Source organism: Heptranchias perlo, chromosome 22 (genome assembly GCF_035084215.1).
Source record: "Heptranchias perlo isolate sHepPer1 chromosome 22, sHepPer1.hap1, whole genome shotgun sequence".
Taxonomy (NCBI): Eukaryota; Metazoa; Chordata; class Chondrichthyes; order Hexanchiformes; family Hexanchidae; genus Heptranchias; species Heptranchias perlo.
Genome location: NC_090346.1, coordinates 32637079 through 32661704, shown reverse-complemented (window position 1 = coordinate 32661704; position 24626 = coordinate 32637079). Strand labels below are relative to the sequence as shown.

Genomic DNA, 24626 nt, shown 5'->3' with positions numbered 1-24626 from the left:
CACTTTAACTCAAACAAAAATTTAAACTTACCTTTCCCAGTCTTGGGGTCTCTTGCTGCCTTCTTAGGACTTGGAGCAACATTCTTTCCCGGTCCTATAGTCGTGCCTGGTGGAGTGTTTGCTGAAGCGGCAAGATTTTTCTGAGCCATCTTTCGTGCATTCTGTGACATAACTTCTGGTTGTGTCTTTTGAGTTGTACTGCTGCGAACAGCTGCAGGGGGAAAAAAGTATATGGTACATAACCTAAAATACCACACTACTGGACTTTTGTAGAAAGGAGCTGGATTTTTAAAAAGGGTTTTCATTTGGGGAGACTGGATGGTACAGTGGGTTACACACATTGTCCTTTCACTTCTAAGACCTGGGTCCTAATGCAACCCAGACAGATGAAATAAAAGTCTCCTCTTTCCCCAGGCTATGAGGATGCGAGGTGAGCCCGGGCAGTCACAACCCTCCTGAGATGGCATAGGTTCGCCAACAATACTATCTAAAATTCAGAACAAATTCACTCAGATGCCATGCAGATGGCTGTAATGAGAAATGAAAAATGTTTGTCTACTCACTGCAGGTAGTCTTGCTCATTCTTTGAATACAGTACAATTTCCACATAAAAATAAGATATTCTTCCATTTGTATGGGGTAGGCACTGATGCTAATACTGTCCCATTAAATTTTAATGATATCTAGGGCAGTTTCCCTATTCAGCTGTGCATCTACCCTTACTCTGGAATATATTCTCAGTTCTCTTACCCGACTGTCAACATATTGAACTACTGTGTGAAAGATTTTTAGTTGTCCAATGCAATCTATGAGACAACCTACACTGGAGAAAAGGAGTAACAGTGATCATCATGGACAAACTGACACTCGTGTCTCAAGCCTGTTGAAACAATCACTTTCTTAACCTGTATAGAACCACTTTGTTTACAGTCGCCTCCTGCACTGGATACAACAGAAAACCAAGGAAAGGTGTATGGAAACCACCCCATCCAGAATATTGAGGCCACAGAAAGCCAAGACTATCCAGGCTTCAAACACAAAATCTCGGCAGCTTATTACTTTGAAAGATTGCTAACAGATCTCTCAGGTAATACCACTAGTCAAAGATCGATCTGGATCATTTCTAGCTGCAAAGTCCACTCGTAAAATAAGACTTTATGTTTAGTCACAGTATCTGCCAAGATATTTTCACTCCACAATCTTGCTATCCTTTCTGCTTAACACCTTGTAATGACCATTTCATGTTACCCGGGATGAAAGATTAAGTTACCTACTTATATAGAGTCACCGTTTTTTTTGAATGGTGTGCATCTACACACTGTAGGAGTAAAACCTGGTTCTAGGGAAACCAGGTGCTTGGCAAGTACATAGAAATGTTTACAATACTGCACATGGGCAGTGCTGCATGTGATCTCCTGCTCCTGTGTCATATAAAGCCCCAAGACATGCATCATAGTGCCAGTTCATTTTGGATTGATGCTAAACAGATCACTGACCACTCCCAATGAAAAAAAATAAACACTATGCACTTGCAGGGCCTGCAAGGTTAGGTCAATTAGAGCTATGAAAGCATCTACATAGTGGAAATAACATCCTAGTGGAAACAACATTTTATGCTGGCAGGTAAGGTCAAATATGGCTGACCTACAATAAGCATTTGCAGTCAAGAACCCTGCAAGACAGAACTAACATTATTAGTACAGCTTTCCGTGCAAGAAACCTAAGCGCACACATTCAAAGAGGTCCATATGCTGTGTATATTAACTTGTGAAGATCTAAAATCTGGCATAAAATAGGGGACCACAGGTGATTCCCCAACAATCCAAATACATAGGGGTCCTGAAAGACAAACAGCCTTCTCCACATGCTGTGCTTGTTCCATAAAGGTGGTAGACTTAGGCTGCCCCAAGTAGCCTGCAGCAGTTTCATCTAAGGACTCAGTTACCAGTAGCTGAGGGTCATCTCAATCCTAAGAGGCATGTGTTCACACAATCCAGCAAGCTATCTCATGTACTCCAGTCAGAGGTAAGAACATAAGAAATAGGAGTAGGAGGCCATACGGCCCCTCGAGCCTGCTCCGCCATTCAATACGATCATGGCTGATCTTCGACCTCAACTCCACTTTCTTGCCCGATCCCCATATCCCTTGATTCTAGAGTCCAAAAATCTCTCTCTCTCAGCCTTGAACATATTCAACGACTCAGCATCCACAGCCTTCTGGGGTAGAGAATGCCAAAGATTCACAACCCTCTGACTGAAGAAATTCCTCATCTCAGTCTTAAATGGCCGACCCCTTATCCTGAGACTATGCCCCCTAGTCCTAGACTCTCCAGCCAGGGGGAACAGCCTCTCAGCATCTACCCTGTCAAGCCCCCTCAGAATTGTGTCTGTTTCAATGAGATCACCTCTCATTCTTCTAAAATCCAGAGTATAGGCCCATTTTACCCAATCTCTCCTCATAGGACAACCCTCTCATCCCAGGAATTAATCTAGTTAACTTTTGTTGCATCGCCTCTAAGGCAAGTATACCCTTCCTTAGATGAGGTAGCATCTAGAAGCACCACCAGACTAGGTTTAAGAGCACGTGTCACATACTATTACAAAGGGGAAGTACCGTGGAAACAAACACGAGGCACTTGTACGCAACATTATGAATGATTAGATAGAATTGTTTAAAATTTGAAGGGATGGGTACAGCAGATAGAAACACATTGTTTCCAGTGGTTTGGGTGTAGAACAAGGGGACATAGCTTTAAGATGAAATGCAAGAGATTTAGGACAGAGAGCAGGAGGGTTATGAGGTTGTGGAATGCACTACCAGAATTGAAGCAAAGAACATGTCAATGTTTAAGAGGAGGTTAGATAGATGGTTGAAGGAAAGGAGAATAAAGGGATGGGGAACAGAGCAAGCATATGGGATTGGGACTACTGCTCTTGAAAGATAAATACCAACAGCTTGGGCTGTTTCCATGTTGTAATTCTATGTAAATACTGAAGGACTAACCAACTTGATAGAACACCACAGCATAACCTTTTCCATTTGTGTTTTTTTTGTTTTAAAAAGTTTTTAGTGGATGCTCTTTGCGAACTAATCAAGTTATTCATCGCTAAAGGTGGGAGGGCCTGTTCTAAATTTCAATAACTAGGTCATCAACTGGAATGTCTCCAGGTTCAGATGCAGTGTTGGACATCCATGAGAGAAGCCCCCTCCTGGGTGAAGCAGTGGGATCTGGTCCTGCTCATTTCCAGGATGTCTGAGGCTTGGAGCTTCTGGCAGTTCCACCACCTGTCTTCCAAAATTATCTTTTCCATCCAAGAGAGGATGTAATAAATGGAGCTTTTATGGGAGTGACTCAATGTGGAATAGAATAATAGTCATGCATTTTGTTCCCAAGTTTAAGATGTAAATTGTTGTCTCTTGTTTCAGCATGGCAGCCGACAACTAGTCCTTAATAAAGGACATCTACTGACTAAAAGCACCAATGTTAGTAACCAGTTGGACTCTTCGAAGGACAAACTCTGCCCTATGGCTTGAATAGAACCTCACTGGTAAATGTGTTGACTAAGCACACCCATGCTGGAATACCTTGATAGGAGTACAATAGCTGAATCTGTACAATCTGTGATTGTGTTGTTATACAAAGGCTTCCCCAAATCTCAGAGGATCCTGTATGCTCTATCTATTCTGGGTTTTGGTATTGATGATTTATGTATTTCTCTCCCCTGTGGAACCAATTGGAAGAGGAATAGGCCATTTGACCGATCTAACCGGCCCTGTCAAAAGATGCCATGACACTATAAAGAAGTTGAATAGGTCATGTAAAGCGCTTTGCGACTCCAGAAGTACTACCCAGGTTCACATCATCTTCCTCAATATTAAATGGTACTGTGATTCATCTTCCCAACTGCTAAATTTTTCCAGTCTCCAAGTCTCCTTGATCATAGAATGGTTACAGCACAGGTGGCCATTCGGCCCATCGAACCCATGCCAGCTCTTTGCAAGGGCAATCCAGCTAGTCCCATTCCACCGCTCTTTCCCTGTAGCCCTGCAATTTTTTTTTCCCTTCAAAGTATTTATCCAACTCCTTTTTGAAAATCACGATTGAATCTGCTTCCACCATCATTTCAGGTAGTGCATTCCAGATCATAACTACTCACTGCATTAAAACGTTTTTCCTCATGTCACCTTTGGTTCTTTTGCCAATCACCTTAAATCTGTGTTCTCTGGTTCTCAACCCTTCAGCCAATGGGAACTGTTTCTCTTTATTTACATGCTTTCCCCATACAATTTTGTGTCATACACAAATTTTAAAATTCTACTTTTAATGCACCTTTCCAGATCATTTATAAATTCAGTATCATGAACGGACGGATCCCAGGTCTGAACCTGGGTATTCTTCTGTTGGCTGTAGTTGTCCGATTCGTGCTACAAAGAACCACAATCCTTTGTTTCTTAATTAGGCTATCATGCAATTTAAATTATCGGAGATCCATTTTGTCAAAACAAATGCATGCTCAGATCTGTCAAGTCTTTCTCAATTCCAGGAAATTTCTATGAAAAACACAACTTCCACTCATCCATTAAAAAAAGAGGTTCTATTCATTTAAATAGATTACTGCTTGTGTTACTATTTCTCAGGAAAAACTCAACCACTCAATGGCTCACTTGGCAATATTCTATAACATTCAGTAAAAGTGCCACAATCTAAAGTAAAACATTCTTTTTAACTGAAATTTATTTGGCATTTATTGATTATTGTAATCAAACAGCTTGTAATGAGATTTAAGGACTTCTTAATGCAAGAGAATGCTTTAGAGAATGAAAATTTAAGATTGCAAATTCAGTAGTAAGTTGAACATAAATGTTTACCTGCAGCAAAACTGGGCTGAAATGCAGAGACAGAGGTTGGGCTGGAACACTCATTAGATTTATCTGTGACTAGTGGAGATGCAAAGCTGACCAGATCATTGTAGACACTGAAAGACAAGGCATGGACAATGGAGTTACTATTGAAAACAGAATTAAATGAACAAAAGTAATGATAGGAATCAGCTGAATACAACATATATCAGTGAAATAACACACGACTGACTCAAATGAAGTGAGCTGTGTAACGTCCACTATGTCTAGGTGGAGTGGGGTTAATGGAGTAGATGGTATTTCCTCCATCCTCCTTTTTGTACGTACGTGTGTATATATGGCGCAATTGTCCATTCTTCATACGTTTAATTAAACAGTGCCAGCAGGCAGGAAGAGGAGATCGCAGTCATGCCAAATCCTGACCTCACCTGATGCCCACTCAAGCACATTTCCCAGCATGGATCACTGGGTAGTGATCAGGCACGGGAAGCAGAATTGAATTTTTTCCCCCTACCTCATTAGCTCAAGGAGACCAACATTGGCACTCACCAGTGCCATGGTTGAGAACAACCAAATGCGCACAGAACAAATCTGGGATCTTCCTGACCTACATGACTCAGTGCCAGAACAGACATTTACCAGTGAGTCATTGGGGAGATCTCAAATATTCAGATTATACTGTGACAGGAAATATAAACAAGTAATGGATTAATGCATTTCCCATACGTTTGCCTTTCTCCAGAAGATTGAAGGTTGCAGGTTCCAACCCTCACTGACATCAAACTAAATAATTTTCTTGGTGGAGGGGGAAGAGAGAAAAAAGTCCCACTCCTATATCCTATCCAGTTGCCTGCTGGAAAGTATAGGGCTGGTTTTATGAACCGAGTTTCCTGGCAGGAAGCCTTACCCACCAGAAGTGTGCATCAAAAAATTGTGGGCGTGTTCTCCACAAATTTCCATCCATCAAAATTCATGATTGATAGAAAATTGTGGACAGCAAGTCTGCGATCTGCCTTCATTCACTCCCTGTGGGCGTGGCTCCCTGCCAGCATGTTCAGAGTCACAAAGTTTGTCCATATACGTGTATTCTTGAACGAAGAGAGGATCACAGACTGTGTATGATTCCCCCAACGGTCAAACAGCCTTAAGATCATCATCAATGCTCAACGATGAAAAATTGCTGTGTGGGTGAGGCGATAGGGACTGCGGACACACATTAAACGAAGATGAAATTAGATCACTGCCTTCAGGAGAGATGGGGTAAAGTGAAAATGACTTAACGTAAACTAAGTTCCCAATTATGAAACAAGGTTAAATTTCTAATACCAGTTCTTCAGTGCCCAACATGAAAACTATACAGAGAAATTTGTTATTACAAATTGTTCAGTCTTTCTCAAATTGTAGTTAAAATATTCTTATGAGCTGTGGCAATAGAATTTTAGAACAATAAATTGGTTAATATATCATTGAAGCAATTATTGGCATTATTCTAGGGACCAGATGGAAAATAGCTCCAGTCCCCACAGCTGAATAAATTATGGAAGAAAAAGTCAAATAAATGGTCTACAAATGCACTACAACTATTTCATACTGCTATAAATATCTTTGAAAATCTGAAACAGAACTGGACAGATATCACATTTACTTATGCAACACAAGTACAAACTAACTGATGTTTTATCCTGCGTTGTGACATTTAACGATCTATAAAAGGTAATGCACAAATTTTTAATTTTTGTATGTCTTAATTTCACATGTATCCTCAGGGTATATTAGCACATTCCAGCTGTTAAGTGTACTGCATACAGGAGATTAAAGGCCACATTGCAGCAAATTCCAAATCCCATTTAGAAATTTATTGCAAGCTTCAAAAGGACATTTCCTTTAAAGCTTCAACCAAAGATGCGTTAAACTAAAATGGCAAGGAAAATTGAATTTGCAATAATTTTAATATCTTCCTTACTTTAGGCTCTGAGATTTCATTTCCTTTAGAGTTGGTGTAATCTCCTGTAGCATTTCGACATGTTCCTGACTTCGGACCTGTCCCATGGCCTGCACTATTGTGAACAGCACAGTTTGGATGTTATCCTGCCAAGACTTGTATTCAGCCAAAAACTGACGCACACTGTCCTCGTAGGGAACATCTTCATTGTCTCCCAGAGCTGCTTCTTCATCCTTTTAAATGCAAGGAACATTAGAAAAATGAAAGCTTTTTTTTTTGCAAGAGTGTTCCTACAAGTTAGGAACATCTGCAGTCAGTTACAATTATTTTATACAGCACAGCTAACACATCTTGACAATATGATTCCAATGGTTTATTGATTCATTTAGGAATCAATTTTTTTTTAACATACTGGAAAGTATTAATTTCAATAAAACTACAGGAATGGACACTTACATTTAACAGTAACTATTTAAAAACTTTTTTTTGTAACGTCTTCTCTGGAGATTAGATAGCCACTAGTTGGTTTACACACTGCTTTCACCTTTGGGGGTCCACTTTCAAATCCCAACAAGAACTAAATTCTCCTCTCTAAGCCACAAGCGTGACACGTGGAATTAGTTTGGGTAACCTCAGCCCAATTCATAGTGAGCAGGAGTCCGTAAGCACAACACTGTTGACTCGTTCGAAGTGCAACGAGCGTGGCTATCAGAAATGAATTGGTTTTTAGCTAAAGTCAATCTTTCCAATTCCAGAGAGAATTCCAAAATCTGTTTTTCTGCCAGTGTTGATATGCGGAACAGTGGTATGCTGATTCCTGAAGTATTGGGCAGTGTGATTATGTTAATTTTGCCACTTTGATAACTTGTGCTCCAGTGAAGTAACTGCAGACTCTTGGGCTACTTTAGCTGGATAAGGAAGTTATGCAAATCTCAGACAAATGAGCTGCATTCTCCAAGGTTTCAACTGAGGTGACACAGGATGGCATTTTGACCGATGATGTTTTAAACAGTTCTTGGGAACAGTCCCACTTTCTACTTGCTCCAGTATGAAGTTAGCGTTCTCATTTTCAACAAGCCCAACTGAAACTCTGGACATAGTCATTCCACTTTATTTTGAAAAATCCCCTTTCAGTGAAACAGGTGGTCACAGTAAGCCCAACTGCTTAATCTGGATTTGCCTATGCACTTACAAATTTGGGTGGCACTGGCAGGCAATGCAAACATTGAGAGTGTGTTGGCCACTGATCTGTGGGTAAGATAAGGAAATCTCAAAACCAGCTGCTAACACTGACTCAACTCCAAGACAAGTTGACTGGATCAAGGCCTTGAATGAGTTAAACACGAACAACACAAAGCATTGAGGCTGAAAATCATTACTGAAAAGCATGCAAAACTTTAACTAGTGGCATAAATTCATATGCATAAAAAAAATTAAAAGATGTTGTGTGCCCAAGAACACAAGCAACTGGTCCTAAAATGAGAATGAGAATTCAGGCCACTTCCAGACATGATCCTATGTATAGCTGGAGTTGGGGCAGAGGGAGGTTGTAAGTTTAAACAACAGATATAACTTCTGTATATTACCAAACTCTTAGAGACCGTATCCCTGTAGATTTTCTTGCATTTGGACAACCATATGTTTATTCATTTGCAAGTGCAAAAGCTTCAACTCAGGCCTCCAATAGGGTAACTTTGGCCCTGGACAGAGGAAGCTATGGCTTGATCACCTGAAACTGACATCCATTTTTTCAACTGTACCTAATCAATTCCAAGACAATTAAACAACTAACGGGAGGAGGAGGCTCTTCAAACGTCAATGATAGCGGAGTCCAGCACGTGAGTGCAAAAGACAAGGCTGAAGTGTTTGCAACCATCTTCAGCCAGAAGTGCCACATGGATGATCCATCTCGGCCTCCTCCCGATATCCCCACCATCACAGAAGCCAGTCTTCAGCCAATTCGATTCACTCCACGATACAGCAAGAAACGGCTGAGTGCACTGGATACAGCAAAGGCTATGGGCCCCGACAACATCCCAGCTGTAGTGAAGACTTGTGCTCCAGAACTAGCTGCGCCTCTAGCCAAGCTGTTTCAGTACAGCTACAACACTGACATCTACCCGACAATGTGGAAAATTGCCCAGTTATGTCCTGTCCACAAAAAGCAGGACAAATATAATCCGGCCAATTACCATCCCATCAGTCTACTCTCAATCATCAGCAAAGTGATGGAAGGTGTCGTTGACAGTGCTATCAAGCGGCACTTACTCACCATTAACCTGCTCACCGATACTCAGTTTGGGTTCCGCCAGGACCACTCTGCTCCAGACCTCATTACAGCCTTGGTCCAAACATGGACAAAAGAGCTGAATTCCAAAGGTGAGGTGAGAGTGACTGCCCTTGACCTCAAGGCAGCATTTGACCGAGTGTGGCACCAAGGAGCCCTAGTAAAATTGAAGTCAATGGGAATTGGGGAAAACTCTCCAGTGGCTGGAGTCATACCTAGCACAAAGAAAGATGCTAGTGGTTGTTGGTGGTCAATCATCTCAGCCCCAGGGCATTGCTGCAGGAGTTCCTCAGGACAGTGTCCAAGACCCAACCATCTTCAGCTGCTTCATCAAGGACCTTCCCTCCATCATAAGGTCAGAAATGGGGATGTTCACTGATGATTGCAGTGTTCAGTTCCATTCGCAACCCCTCAAATAATGAAGCAGTCCGAGCCCGAATGCAGCAAGACCTGGACAACATCCAGGCTTGGGCTGATAAGTGGCAAGTAACATTCGCGCCAGACAAGTGCCAGGCAATAACCACCTCCAACGAGAGTCTAACCACCTCCCCTTGACATTCAATGGCATTACCATCGCCGAATCCCCCACCATCAACATCCTGGGGGTCACCATTGACCAGAAACTTAACTGGACCAGCCATATACCGTGGCTACAAGAGCAGGTCAGAGGCTGGGTATCCTGCGGCGAGTGACTCACCTCCTGACTCCCCAAAGCCTTTCCACCATCTACAAGGCACAAGTCAGGAGTGTGATGGAATACTCTCCACTTGCCTAGCTGAGCGCAGCTCCAACAACACTCAAGAAGCTCGACACCATCCAGGACAAAGCAGCCCGCTTGACTGGCTCCCCCATCCACCACCCTAAACATTCACTCCCTTCACCACCAGCGCACAGTGGCTGCAGTGTGTACCATCCACAGGATGCACTGCAGCAATTCGCCAAGGCTTCTTCGACAGCACCTTCCAAACCCGCGACCTCTACCACCTAGAAGGACAAGAGCAGCAGGTACATGGGAACAACACCACCTGCATGTTCCCCTCCAAGTCACACACCATCCCGACTTGGAAATATATCGCCGTTCCTTCATCGTCGCTGGGTCAAAATCCTGGAACTCCCTTCCTAACAGCACTGTGGGAGAACCTTCACCTCACTGACTGCAGTGGCTCAAGAAGGTGGCTCACCACCACCTTCTCAAGGGCAATTAGGGATGGGCAATAATTGCCGGCCTCGCCAGCGACGCCCACATCTCATGAACGAATAAAAAAAAGAAACAATGCCCACATGATAAGTGGCAGGGTCACAATTTTAAACTTCTTTCTGAAAGTTTATTCAAATGGTTCAGATCAAGGATAACTCTCCTTCCTCCCAACCTTCAGGGGATATCAAAAGTTATGGAAGTAATGTCCAATTTCTCAAAGTCTGCAGTGAGACAAGGCCATTTGGCCGATCGTGCCCATTATTCAGAATTCCTGTATGATTATTCTAATATGAACTTCCCTCACAGTTACCACTTTAAAGGAACCCTAAGCTCCTTCCCCTATACACGCTGAGAAAAAGCAGTACTGCCAACATCTACAACCCTCAATCTGGAGGGGTCTCCCAAGACCAAGGCCCCAAGATCTCACATTTTTAATGCTAATACTTTAGCAAAGAATACTCCATTGAAGTGATTCACCACCATCTTTGATATGTCCGTGAATTGGTAGCAATATTCCTTTCCTCAATTTTACTTCTAAAAATGGTATGAAAATAATACATTGGAAATATTGTACATAAAGAAAATATAAATACTGTGAACACGATATGACACTTGCATCAGGCTATGCAAGTCTAAACCATATTTTCACAAATCTGTTTGAAGGTTAAACTGACAAGACTAAAAGTAAAACGGCAAGCAGTTCATAAAAACTGAAATAAAATTCTAACAGCAAACCTGCCAATCCCCAAAAAGGGGAAAAAAGTGAATGAAGGTCATTACCTTTGCCATTGCTTTAAGAAGGTGTTTCACATCTGCTAATAGTTTGTTATGGCCAGTAAGCACAGTTTTAATATTATCCACCAGAGTCTGGATTGTTTCACAGACAGCTTCGATCTGTTGCTCCTTCTCAGCCTGAATTGCCCTCTGAGTTGACATATCTTGAGTCAGTTGCTTGTGAGCAGAAGAAAGCCATTCAGAACTTCCTATTGGATGTTCAAGACTAGTAGCCTGGAATATATGAATATTGCACTCAATATTAAGAACAAGTTTGGAACTAAAATCTTCACAACAACAATCAAATACACACACAGTAGCATTTATGCTAGGCTACACTTCAGGAATCAGTTGCTGTGCTTTGCTAATAGTATCAGTGCTACAGATATCAAAGGCATTTACACCCACCACCTGCATCCTTGCTGACCTGCACTGGCTCCAAGTTCTCCTCGTCCTCTGGTGTAACTGCCTCCAAGGCCTCATCCACACATCCTTCTCTAATCTTATTCCCCCCCTGCCTCCCCCAGACCGTTCGCCTCCTCCATCTTTGGCAGCAGGACCTTCAGCCATCTTGACACTAACATTATGGAACTTCCTCCCTAAAGCCCTCCACATATCTACTCCATCTCTATTAAAAGTCTTCTCACAAACCCATCTCTGTGACCAAGTCATTTCACCACTCCTAACCTCTCCATCAAAAGTTCAGTATCCACTCCTCCTCTCTGAAGCATCTTGCAATATTTTTCTATGTTAAAGGTGCTATATTGGTTGTTATTAAAATTCCACAACTTAATGTGAGACAGGCTTTCTGACAACACAAAGAGGGTCATGGTGGGGAGTGTGCAGAAGTAAAATTTAATGTCACCAACGTACAAATGGAAGCTGACCTAGTGTTGGCAGATGATGTCACCAAGATGTGGGAGAGGAGGGGGACAAGGATATTGAGGTATAAGGAGAAGCCATTGTTGAGATGCACTGTCAGTACTGGGACAGATGGAGTGGAATTATACAAGGATTTCCTCACAAAGCTGAACAAAGGTGGTGGAGGATGCTGCTGTTGACTTGTGTCAAATCCTCTGCAGAAGTCGAGAAGGGAGGGCAGTGTGCCACAGCTGCAATCCTACAGCACGCGTAAATATTTCAAAACCTATCCTTTTATTGTTTTGCAAGATATTGGTGCAAGAGTCCTCTGTGTTACAGCGAGGGTCACAAATCCACCACACAAGTTCCTGGTCATGCTGACAAAGGTAAAGTGGAGGCCAGATTAGTTTTGTTCCTCTTCAGTGGAGGTGGGATAGCAGTGGGAAAGAGGAAAAATGTATCATCTGGTTATCCTTTGTGCACGGTCCAAGACAAAATGAAAATTGGTGGAAACATGGCAGATCACCTTCTCATACTCTCAGCCAAATATTGGTGGAGAGGGTTTTTTTTGGGGGGGGGGGGGGGAAGAGAGGGGGAGGGGGAAGAGAGTGGAAATGGGGTTGAGAAACAGATGGTAGAAGAGGAATAATGTCAAAATTTAAATATTCCCAAATTGAAATAGAATGCAAAGGACAACAGAATATCTGAAGTTACAATATATCCTTTTTAAAAAAAGCCATATTTATGATAAAGGAATGTCACTGCAGCTTTTGAAAGGGTTGTAAACATGTGCTCATTTTATTTTATGATGAAGTATTGTGTTTTGTTCATCTGTTAAAATTGCAACATGATATTTGCCCCAACCCATTTAATTTCAACCTTTTAAAAAAAAGTCATGGTCCATGCACATTTTCACAAAGTAGTTGCTTCAGCAAGTTCAACTGCAGTAGTTTTTCTTAAAAGGGGATTAATGCAATGCATGAAAACCTTTGAAAAATGATTCATAGAATCAGACTGATCACTTGTGAAGATGCACTGCTCTACCCTACACAAAGCTACTGAAACATAGGAAAATTCAATTTTCAACTCACCAAACGCTTAAGCAGCCGGAGTTCAAGATCAGAGACTGAACTGCTAAATTGTGATGCAAATGAACACATCTGTTTGCAGCGCTTAATTAGGTCAAACAATGCAGCATCCAAACTCAAGGCCTCTGGTGTCCTTGTTCGCAAACTTTCAAAATGAAGTATCGTGCTACACAGGAAAGTCACCTGAAGTAACGAAAAACAATTTAATAGAATTCTAAAGGGAAAATTCTTCCATTTTTATAAAAAAAGTATAGTTTCTTTTTACACATACAAGTCCACCTCTGTAAAGCTATATCTCACACACACACACTTTAAGCCAGAGGTACAAAATGGAAGTTTGCCAGGTAGACTGGTCTAGCTTCCAAGAACAAACTTCATTTTAAAAAGCACAATGTGGTAGGTGGCACACATTAGGTCCTCTGGTCTTCAAATGTACACTGATGGCACTCAACTCTATTTCTCCATTACCTCTCAATGGTCTTTTCTCAGTCTATGCTTTTTTACATTAAGATTTGACTGTCCTATGGGGATTTTGTCTGGTATCCCAAAAACATGGCTTCCCAGAATAAGCCAGGTGAACTACTGATTGGTACAAAGGATAGTTACCATGAGCAAAATGTTTTTTCCCCCAAGAAGCAATGTAAGGGCCAAACAGATGCTGCATACATTCATATCAGATTTTAACAACCGTCAGATATTTCTGGAAGAGCAGTTGAGGATTAAAAAAGCTGGTTTAATAATTTAGTAAACTGACAGAAAGTAAGATCAATCCCCCAGTTTCAATTTTTAAAATAGTGAAGCTTTGTAAAATGTGTGCTCAAAATGAGGGACGTCAGTGTGGGAAATAGAACAACCAGTGTCAGAGTATTGAGAACTCACTTCAGGTACAGTATGGGTCAGATTCAAAGCAAAGCTCCTCCTACAAAGCACCAGCAATGGGCATCAACTCCACAGCAGCCAGCCTTGTGGTGGAGTAGGATTGGCAATTTTGTGCTGTACCACTTGGAACGGAGTTGAAAATCATTTCACACGAGATCCTTACAGACAGCAGAAACCAAAACATTCCATCTCATCAGTCTAAGCTGGATTCAAACCAAGAACCCAGAGATGAACAGATAGTGTGCCGATCCACTGCACTGCTCACTCTCCAGCTTTGATGGAAAACTCAAATATTAGCTTTCAATTTTGCTGATGAGCTGTAAAAACATATGTGGAGCTGGCAATAGGGAAATGAAGCAACACCTAACAAGAGTGTGTTCTTACACTGCACAGGAGGGATCATTAAGAAGCAATTTTGATGTAAAACACTCAAAATATCCTAACACCTTAAAATCGGTCATGACGTTAGTTATAATATTGTATCAGATCTGTTCTTTTAAATAAATTCAACGCTTTATTTGCCTTGTGTTCCAGTCTGTACCAAAAGACATACAGCAGAACATGCATTTGACTCATTGCTATAAGTATTCTAGCTAGGCATTGAACAAGTTTCGCACTGACTCTTCCAACAAAGTTATACATACTTGGTTTGCCCGTTGACTTTCTTTCACTACCATATTCCTTCTCTCAGTGATAGTTGCCTCAAAATCTTGTAGAACAGGTGCCAAAGCAGGATTGGCCCCTCCAGCCCATTTCAAACGCTGCTCAATGCTAGCTTCCAATGCTGCTAGCTTCTCCTGTGTGGCAAAAAAATCTATTAGAATTACAAAGACTGTACGTCACAGAAACAGGCCATTCAACTCAACAGGTCCACGCTGGTATTTATGATTCACACGAGCTTCCTCCATCCCTACTTCGTCTAACCCTAACAGCATTGCCTTCTATTTCTTCCCCTTAAATGTATGTATGCTAGTCACCTCAACTACTCCTTGTGGTAGCGAGTTCCACATTCTAACCACTCTCTGGGTAAAGTAGTCCTGAATTCCTTATTGGATTTATTAATGACGATCTTGTATTTACGGCCCTTAGTTCTGGTCTCCCCCACAAGTGGAAACATCTTCTCTGCGTCTACCCTATCAAACCTTCTCAATTTTAAAGACCTCAATCAGGTCACCCCTCAGTCTTTTCTTTTCCAGAGAAAAGAGCCACAGCCTGCTCAATCTTTCCTGATAGGCATAACCTCTCAGTTCTGGTATCATTCTAGTAAATTTTTTTTGCACTTTCTCCAGTATATGTATATCCTTTCTATAATATGGAGACCAGAACTGTTCATAATACTACAAGTGTGGTCTAACCAAGGTTCTATTCAAGTTTAATAACTTCTTTGCTTTTCAATTCCATCCTTCTAGAATTGAACTCCAGTGCTTGGTTTGCTTTTTTTAAAGCTGCATCGCTACTTTTAGTGATTTGTGTATCTGTTCCTCCAACCCATTTAGACTATTATCCAAGCAGTACGTGGCCCCCTTCCTACCAAAACGTAGTACCTCACACTTATCTATATTGAAATTCATTTACCAATTACACGCCCACTCTGCTAGTTTATTAATGTCTTCCTTTTATTTTGTCGCAGTCCTCCTCAGTATTAACTATACCCCCAATTTGGTGTCGTCTGCAAATTTTGAAATTGTAACTACCTTTAATCGCTTCTCTATTTTCTGTTTTGTAGCCAGTTTGCTATCCATTCTGCTACCTGTCCCGACTCCACACGCTCTGACCAGAGTCATGAGTCTACTACAGAGTACCTTATGGAAGGCCTTTTGAAAATCCAAATATATTACATCTACTGCATTACCCTTATCTACCCTTTGTTATTTCTTCAAAGAATTCAATAAGGTTGGTCAGGCATGACCTTCCCTTTTGAAATCCGTGCTGACTATTATATTTTTGGTTTCTAGATGTTTTCCGATTACATCTTTGAATAAAGATTCCATTATCTTTCCTACCACCGACGTTAAGCTAATTGGTCTATAGTTCCCTGGACTTGTTCCATCCCCCTTTTTAAATATAGGAATCACATTAGCCATCCGCCAGTCCTCTAGCACTATTCCCTTTTCTAATGAATTTTTACATATATGTATAATAGTGCCTCTGCTATTTCTTCCCTAACAACTTTTAATATGCTTGAGCACAGAGGTTGGGAAAGACAGAGTGAACCTCTAATGGAGTGAAGCATTAACAGAATGAGGACATTCAACTGGGAACATGGTGAGAGTGGGAATTAGGAGCAGAGGGGGAAGGAGGTGCTAAGTGATTTAAGCTGAAGAACTCTAGACTAAGACTGAGTGGTACATAAAGGGAGCATAAAGTGAGCCACACGAGGAATCAAAACAAGGCAAGGAGGAGCGCCGCGGGTAAGTCAGTAAGTATTTAGTTCATTGGTTAGTGTTTTTAATGGTTATTGGGGAGGTGCAAGAGCAGAAGGAGCGGGACCAGTGATCGAGAGCAGAGCACATAAAGCTGAGACCAACTCAAACACAGACAGAAGTTTGAAGGAGTGTCAGAGGACAGCAGGTTGGTGAGTAATAAATTTTTTTGCTCTAAGCTAGGGGAGTGGCTTAAACTAGGAACCTATAACTTGCTAATACCTTATTAAATTATCAAAACTAGATAAATTAATTTTTAAAAATAACTAAAAATAACCCAAGTGAATTAATTACATAAAAACTAAGTAAATAAATAAAACAAGCTTAGATAGAAATGGCAGTGCAGGTGGTGTGCCGTAACTGCAGCATGTGGGAATTTGTGGAGAGCAGTGTGATCCCAGGCAACCACATCTGCACTAAGTATCTGCAACTCGAGGAACTTTTGCTCAGAGCTGTTGAGCTGGAGTCCAAACTGCAGACATTGCGATGCATCAGGGTGGGGGAAGAGTTAGCTGGACACTGAGCCAGGAGGCATTCATACCCCTTAGGTTAGGTAGTAGTTTAGATTTGGTTAGTGGTCAGGGACAGGAGGATGTGACTGCGAGTCAGGCAGGCAAAAGGAGCCTTGATGTAGTGGTGGAGGAGCCTCAGCCTTTGCCCTTGTCCAAGAGGTACAAGGTACTTGCTACCTGTGTGGATGAGAACAAAGACTGCAGGGAGGATGGGCAAATTGACCACAGCACTGAGGTACAGGAGGCCCTTCAAGTGGGTGGAGCAAGTAGGAATGTGGTAATGTTAGGGGATAGTATACTCAGGGGATAAACATTGTTCTCTACAGCCATGACTGGGAATCCCAAAGGCTGTGTTGCCTGCCCAGTGCCAGGGTTAAGGACATCTCCTCGCAGCTGGAAAAGAACTTGGAGCATGAGGGAGAGGAACCAACCACATAGGTAGAACTAGGAATGAGGTTCTGTTGAGAGAGTTTGAGGAGCTAGGGTCCAAATTAAAAAGCAGAACCTCAAAAAGGTAATAATCTCTGGATTACGACCTGAGCCATGCATAAATTGGTATAGGGACCAACATTAGATGGTTAAATGCATGGCTGAAAGAGTGGTGTGGGAGACAGGGGTTTCGATTCATGGGGCACTGGCACCAGTACTGGGGAAAAGAGGGAGCTGTTCCATCAGGAGGGGCTCCGCTTAAACCAGGCTGGAACCAGTGTCCTGGCGAATCAAATAACTAGAGCGATAGATAGGGCTTTAAACTAATAAGGGGTGGGGGGAGCCGCGGCGGTAGGGTTTAGGCAAGGATAAATTTATAAGCCTAAAGAGAAAAGTCTAGGCTATAGAGAGCAGAGTAGCAATTTGGGTAAAAACAAGCAGTGTGTCAGGAAGGGACAGAGTTTAACAAAGATAATAGGTCATTAGTGACCAAGGTCATATGAGGGAAAAAGTGAAAAGTTAAAATTAAAGGCGCTATATCTGAATGCACGAAGCATTCGCAACAAGGTAGATGAATTAATGGCACAAAGAGATAAATGGGTTTAATCTAGTAGCCATTACTGAGACGTGGTTGCAGGGTAAATAGCCCTGATAATAAAGAATAAGATAAAGGCAGTAATTAGAAAGGATCTTAGCTCAGAAAATCAGGATGTGGAATCAGTATGGGTGGAGTTAAGAAATAACAAGGGGCAGAAAACACCAGTGGGAGTAGTTTATAGATATATAACAGCAGTTATAATGTTGGACAGAGTTTATAAATCAGGAAATTTGAGGAGCATGTAACAAGGGTAATGCAATAATCATGGGGGTCTTTAATCTTCATATGGACTGGGCAAACCAAATTGGCAAAAGTAGTTTGGAGGATGAGTTCATGGAATACATTCGAGACAGTTTTCTAGAACAATGTGTCGAGGAACCAACTAGGGAACAGGCTATTTTAGATCTAGTATTGTATAAGAGACAGGGTTAATCAGTAATCTTATAGTTAAGGATCCTCTGGGGCAGAATGCTCATGATATGATGAATTTCATAGAGTTTGAGAGTAATGTAGTCAAGTCTGAAACTAGTGTCTTAAATTTAAACAAAGCCAATTACATCGATATGAGGGGTGAGTTGGCTAAGGTAAGCTGGGAAATTAGATTAAAAGATATGATGTAGATAAGCAATGATGAATATTTAAATAGTTAATAATTCTCAACAAATACACATTCCCTTGAGGAATAAAAACTTAATGGGAAAAATGATCTAACTATGGCTAACTAGAAAGCTTGTGAATTTAAAATAAAATTGCTGGACTATAACTTGGTGTTGTAAAATTGTTTACAATTGTCAACCCCAGTCCATCACCGGCATCTCCACATCATGGCTAACTAGAGAAGTTAAGGATAGTATTAGATTAAAAGAGGCGGCTTACAATGTTGCCACAAAGAGTAGTAAGCCTGAGGTTAGGGAGGGTTTCAGAAATCAGCAAAGGATGACCAAGAAATTGATAGAGGGAGAAAATTGAATGAGTAAACTAGCAAGAAATATAAACAGATTGTAAGAGCTTCTACAAGTATGTAAAAAGGAAGAGATTAGCAAAAGTAAACATGGGTCCCTTAGAGGCAGACAGAGAAATTAAAATGTGGAATAAGGAAATGGCTGAGATGTTAAACAAATATTTTGTATCTGCCTTCACAGTAGAACATGCAAAAAACATGCCGGAAATAGTGGGGAAGGAAGGGTCCAACGAGAGTAAGGAGCTTAAAGTAATTAGGATTAGTAAAGAAAAAGTACTGGAGAAATGAATGGGACTAAAAGCCGACAAATCCCCTGGACTTGATGGCCTATATCCTAGGGCTTTTAAAAAGAAGAGGTGGCTGCAGAGATAGTTTTTGATCTTCCAGAATTCTAGATTCTAAAACAGTCCCTGTGGACTGGAAGGTAGCAAATGTAACCCCGCTATTCAAGAAAGGAAGTTAGCCTGACATCAGTAGTAGGGAATCTATTAAGGACGTAGTAACAGGGCACTGAAAAAAATTAGGTAGAGTCAACACAGTTTTATGAAAGGCAAATCATATTTGACAAATCTATTAAGAGTTATTTGAGGGTGTAACTAGCAGGGTAAATAAGAGCAAAACCAGTGGATGCAGTATATTTGGATTTTCAAAAGGCATTCGATAAGGTGCCACACAAGATTGGAGCTTGTGTGATTTGTGATGATATATTAACATGGACAGAGGGTTGGTTAACAGGCAGAAAACAGAGTAGGAATCATTTTCGGGTTGGCAGGTTGTAACTAGTGAAGTGCCGTAAGGATCAGTGCTTGGGCCTCAGCTGTTTACAATATATATCAATGACTTAGATGAGGGGACCGAATGTAATGTATCCAAGTTTGCTGACTATACAAAGCTAGGTGGTAAAGTAAGCTGTGAGGAGGACGTAAAGAGGCTGCAAAGGGACATGGACAGGTTAAGTGAGTGGGCAAGAAGTCGGCAGATGGTGTATAATGTGGGGAAATGTGAAATTATTCACTTTGGTAGGAAGAATAGAAAAGCAGAATATTTTTTAAAAAGGTGAGGGGCTAAGAAATGTTGCTAGTCACAGGGATTTGGGTGTCCTTGTACAGGAATCACAAAGTTAATTGCTTGCTGTACCTGCATGTTAAGGCAAATGGTAGCCTTTATTGCAAGGAGGTTGGAGTATAAGAGTAAGGAGGTCTTGCTGCAATTATATAGGGCTCTGGTGAGACCACACCTGGAGTACTGTGTACAGTTTTCATCTCCTTACCTTAGTAAGGATATACTTCCCTTGGATGGGGTGTAACGAAGGTTCACTAGATTGATTCCTGGGTTGAAAGGGTTGTCCTATGAGGAGAGATTGAGTAGAATGGGCCTATACTCTCTGGAGTTTAGAAGAATGAGAGGTGATCTCATTGAAACGTATAAAATTCTTAGAGGGCTTGATAAGGTTGCTGCTGAGAGCCTGTTTACTCTGGCTGGAGAGTCCAGAACTAGGGGTCATAGTCTCAAGATAAGGGGTCGGCCATTTAGGACCGAGATGAAGAAAAATTTCTTCACGCAGAGGGTTGTGAATCTTTGGAATTCTCTACCCCAGAGGGCTGAAGGTGCTCAGTTGTTGAGTATATTCAAGACTGAGATCGATGAATATTTGGACACTAAAGCAATCAAAGGATCTGGGGATAGCATGGGAAAGTGGAGTTGAGCTAGAAGATCAGCCATGATCTTGCTGAATGGTGCAGCAGGCTCGAGGGGCCGTATGACCTACTCCTGCTCCTATTGCTTATGTTCTTATGCGCAGATGCAATCCATCCAGACCAGGGGTTTTACCCTGAGTTTGATTAGTTTATTATCTCCCCCATTTCTATCTTAAATACCTTATGGGTTGAATTGAGAAATAGGAAAGGATCTAAGACTTTAGTGGGAGTTGTGTATAGGACCCCTGGCAGCAGCTCTGAAGTGCTAGATTGTATAAATGCAAAGATTAGACAAGTGTGTAATAGTGATCTTAATGGGGGACTTTAACCTTCACACAGATTGGGAAAAGCAGACTAGCAACTGTCAGAAAGGTAGATCTTTTCTTGAATGTGTCCGGGATAGTTTTCCACAGCAGTATGTCCTAGAGGCAACAAGGGGGCAAGCCATACTAGATTTAGTTAACAGCTTAACTGTGCTGAACATCTATCCAATACCAATCATAACATGATCGAGTTCAATGTAGTGTTTGAAAGGGCAAAAAGTGAATCAGCTACTAAGATTCTAGACTTGGGTAAGGTCGACTTCAATGGGATGAGACAGAGACTGTCCACAGTAAACTGGGCAAATCTGTTAATGGGTAAAACAACTGATGATCAGTGGGAAATGTTTAAAGAAACATTTAACGTGATACAGAACCGGTTTATACCCGAGGGGCAAGAACTCTACTTGCCAAAAAAAACAGCCATGGACAACTAGAGGTAAGGGACAGTATAAGACATAAGGAAAGGGCATACAAAAAGGCAAAAAATGGCACAGATCCTGGCGAATGGGAAAGATACAAAGATCAACAAAGGGTTAAAAAAGATAGTAAGAGCCACAAAAAGAGTATGAAAAGAAACTTGCAAGGGATATCAAAACCAATACGAAGAACTTTTATAGTTATATTAGGAAAAAGAGGGTGGTCAGGAGCAGTGTTGGCTCCTTAAAAACTGAAAGTGGGGATATTGTCATTGATAATAGGGAAATGGCGGACATGTTGAATAATTACTTTGAGTCAGTATTTACAGTAGAGAGAGGATAGCATGCCGGAAATCCCAAGAAAACTAATACTGAATCTGGGACAGGGACTCGATAAAATTAACATAAGTAAAGCAACAGTAATGATGAAAATAATAGCACTAAAGAGTGACAAATCCCCAGGACCAGATGGTTTCCATCCCAGGGTTTTAAAGGAAGTAGGTGAGCAGATTGCAGATGCCCTAACTATAATCTTTCAAAGTTCTCTAGATTCAGGAACTGTCCCTCTAGATTGGAAAATTGCACATCACTCCGCTTTTTAAGAAAGGAGAGAGGGGGAAACTGGGGAATTATAGACCAGTTAGCCTAACATCTGTTGTGGGGAAATTGCTGGAGTCTATAATTAAGGATAGGGTGACTGAACACCGAGAATCTTCAGTTAATCAGAGAGAGCCAGCATGGATTTGTGAAAGGTAGGTCGTGCCTGACAAACCTGATTGAATTTTTTGAAAAGGTGATTAAACTAGTGGACAGGGGAATGTTAATGGATCTTATTTATATGGACTTCCAGAAGGCATTTGATAAAGTCCCACATAAGAGACTATTAGCTAAGACAGAAGCCCATGGAATAGAGGGAAAAGTACGGACTTGGTTAGGAAGTTGGCTGAGCAAAAGGCGACAGAGTAGGGTTAATGGGTGGGTACTCACATTGGCAGGATGTGTCTTGGGGCCTCAATTATTCACAATATTTATTAACGACTTAGATGAAGGCACAGAAAGTCTCATATCTAAGTTTGCTGATGACACAAAGATTGGTGGCATTGTAAGTAGCATAGATGAAAACATAAAATTACAAAGCGATATTGATAGATTAGGTGAATGGGCAAAACTGTGGCAAATGGAATTGAATGTAGACAAATGTGAGGTCATCCACTTTGGACCAAAAAGGATAGAACAGGGTACTTTCTAAATGGTAAAAAGTTAAAAACAGTGGATGCCCAAAGGGACTTAGGGGTTCAGGTGCATAGATCTCTGAAGTGTCATGAACAGGAGCAGAAAATAATCAAGGCGGCTAATGGAATGCTGGCCTTAATATCTAGAGGACTGGAGTACAAGGGGGCAGAAGTTATGCTGCAGCTATACAAAACCCTGGTTGGACCGCACCTGGAGTACTGTGAGCAGTTCTGGGCACCGCACCTTCGGAAGGACATATTGGCTTTGGAGGGAGTGCAGCGTAGGTTTACTAGAATGATACCCGGACTTCAAGGGTTAAGTTACGAGGAGAGATTACACAAATTGGGGTTGTATTCTCTCGAGTTTCGAAGGTTAAGGGGTGATCTGATCGAAGTTTATAAGATATTAAGGGGAACAGATAGGGTGCATAGAGAAACTATTTCCGCTGGTTGGGGATTCTAGGAGTAGGGGGCAGAGTCTAAAAATTAGAGCCAGACCTTTCAGGAGTAAGATTAGAAAACACTTCTACACACAAAGGGTGGTAGAAATTTGGAACTCTCTTCCGCAAACAGCAACTGATGCTAGCTCAATTGCTAATTTTAAATCTGAGATAGATAGCTTTTTGCCAACCAAAGGTATTAAGGGATATGGGCCAAAGGCAGGTACATGGAATCAGATCACAGATCAGCCATGATCTTATCAAATGGCAGAACAGGCTCAAGGGGCTAAATGGTCTACTCCTGTTCCTATGTTCCTAAATGTCTTCTTATCTTTTTTGATCTCCTCTTCTAATATCCTGTCCACCTTGTTGGTCTCTTTGGTAAATACTGAGGCAAAGTAATTATTAGCTGGGCTACAATAATTAAAACCAGGATAAACTCTTGATTACATTTCAAATGATCGAAAATCTGATTAAAGGATCATACTTCTTCGCAGCTGAGGAAATTACCCATTTGGAGGGGGAAAAGGTAAGTTTTTAAATCATTCATACTGAAATTCAATGTAAAGAAATGAAACACAAATGCTATTCAATTTCTAAAATTGCAGCACCATCTCAAAATAATCTCTGATAATGGACTACTTTATTCAGCCTGCTGAGCTTTTACCCGTGGCACCAGTCACTCCAGGGACTTCTATCTTGCTCGCACACTGGAATCACAAAATCCCCATATTGTAGTGATGATGATTCTTGCATTCCAATTGCTGGCTTCTGTCGTGTCGAATCTGCCCCATTTATACTGCGGGGCGGATTTTGAACAGTGTATGCACAAGGTATGTTATTCTAGAGTTGCAAATGCATTTGCAACTTTATTGGTCTACACATTAGACATTGGCCAGCAATGCTGAAAGCTCATTGTTGGCCTGTGCACATTTGCCAACAGTTCAGCCCACCCATGGCCAGGACCCAAAAAAGGAATTTGTACCACAAGTCATTTACCTGTACTGTAGCAACAGAACTCTCCAGCTGGCTAAGCGCGTGTAATTTCTTTTTCATGTTGGACAGAATGCCTGAGCGAGGTGGTGGTGTAACTGTAGAAATAGGCTGAGTTCTATTGATAAGGATATCTTCATGCTGCCACTGTTGGGAGGGAATGGAACATTTAAATAACAGATTTTACATACATACACACACATATATATAAAAATTTCTGCTAACCAGTTTGCATCTTTATGCAACATATTTAACAAATGAATAGAAAAATGTTTCGTACTAACAGTATAGTGATTGGTAGACTGAATTATACAAATACTGACTTGTACAGTATACAGGAGCAACTTATGCTGCAACATTTTTTAATGATATGCATTGAGGGGTAAAACATGTTTTTAAAAAAATTCGTTCATGGGATGTGGGCGTCGCTGGCAAGGCCAACATTTATTGCCCATCCCTAATTTCCCTTGAGAAGGTGGTGGTGAGCCGCCTTCTTGAACCGCTGCAGTTCGTCTGGTGAAGGTTCTCCCACTGTGCTGTTAGTAAGGAAGTTCCAGGATTTTGACCCAGCGACGATGAAGGAGCGGTGATATATTTCCAAGTCGGGATGGTGTGTGACTTGGAGGGTACGTTGGTGTTCTTCCCATATGCCTGCTGCCCTTGTCCTTGAGTGTTGTTGGAGCTACACTCATCCAGGCTAATGGAAAGTATT

The 24626-nt window shown here is 41.4% G+C and overlaps 2 protein-coding genes and 1 long non-coding RNA gene across 6 annotated transcripts in view; 1 reads left to right on the top strand and 2 right to left on the bottom strand.

Moving 5' to 3' along the window:
• Positions 1–24424, bottom strand: part of rps15a (ribosomal protein S15a) — a 130489-nt gene extending 106065 nt beyond the window's left edge. The window contains exon 1 of the mRNA XM_068003217.1: positions 24421–24424. The gene's annotated coding sequence lies outside the window, so the exon portion shown is untranslated. The remainder of the gene's footprint in view (positions 1–24420) is intronic.
• smg1 (SMG1 nonsense mediated mRNA decay associated PI3K related kinase) overlaps positions 1–24626 on the bottom strand; it is a 134471-nt gene that overhangs the window by 6663 nt on the left and 103182 nt on the right. For both annotated transcript variants that reach the window (XM_068003214.1, XM_068003215.1), the window contains exons 55-61: positions 23921–24061; positions 14535–14687; positions 13015–13194; positions 11069–11296; positions 6825–7036; positions 4871–4977; positions 32–211 (exon numbers count right to left, since the gene is read on the bottom strand). In XM_068003214.1, the coding sequence (XP_067859315.1) occupies positions 32–211; positions 4871–4977; positions 6825–7036; positions 11069–11296; positions 13015–13194; positions 14535–14687; positions 23921–24061 (1201 nt within the window). The remainder of the gene's footprint in view (positions 1–31; positions 212–4870; positions 4978–6824; positions 7037–11068; positions 11297–13014; positions 13195–14534; positions 14688–23920; positions 24062–24626) is intronic.
• The window catches only part of LOC137340632 (uncharacterized), a 74422-nt gene that overhangs the window by 22738 nt on the left and 27058 nt on the right, over positions 1–24626 (top strand). Inside the window, exon 3 of one of the 3 annotated variants that reach the window (XR_010966840.1) lies at positions 3428–6577. The exons of the other annotated variants lie outside the window; for them this stretch is intronic. This is a non-coding gene — a long non-coding RNA (uncharacterized lncRNA). Of the gene's footprint in view, positions 1–3427; positions 6578–24626 lie in introns of those variants that run through there. 3 annotated transcript variants of the gene reach the window in all.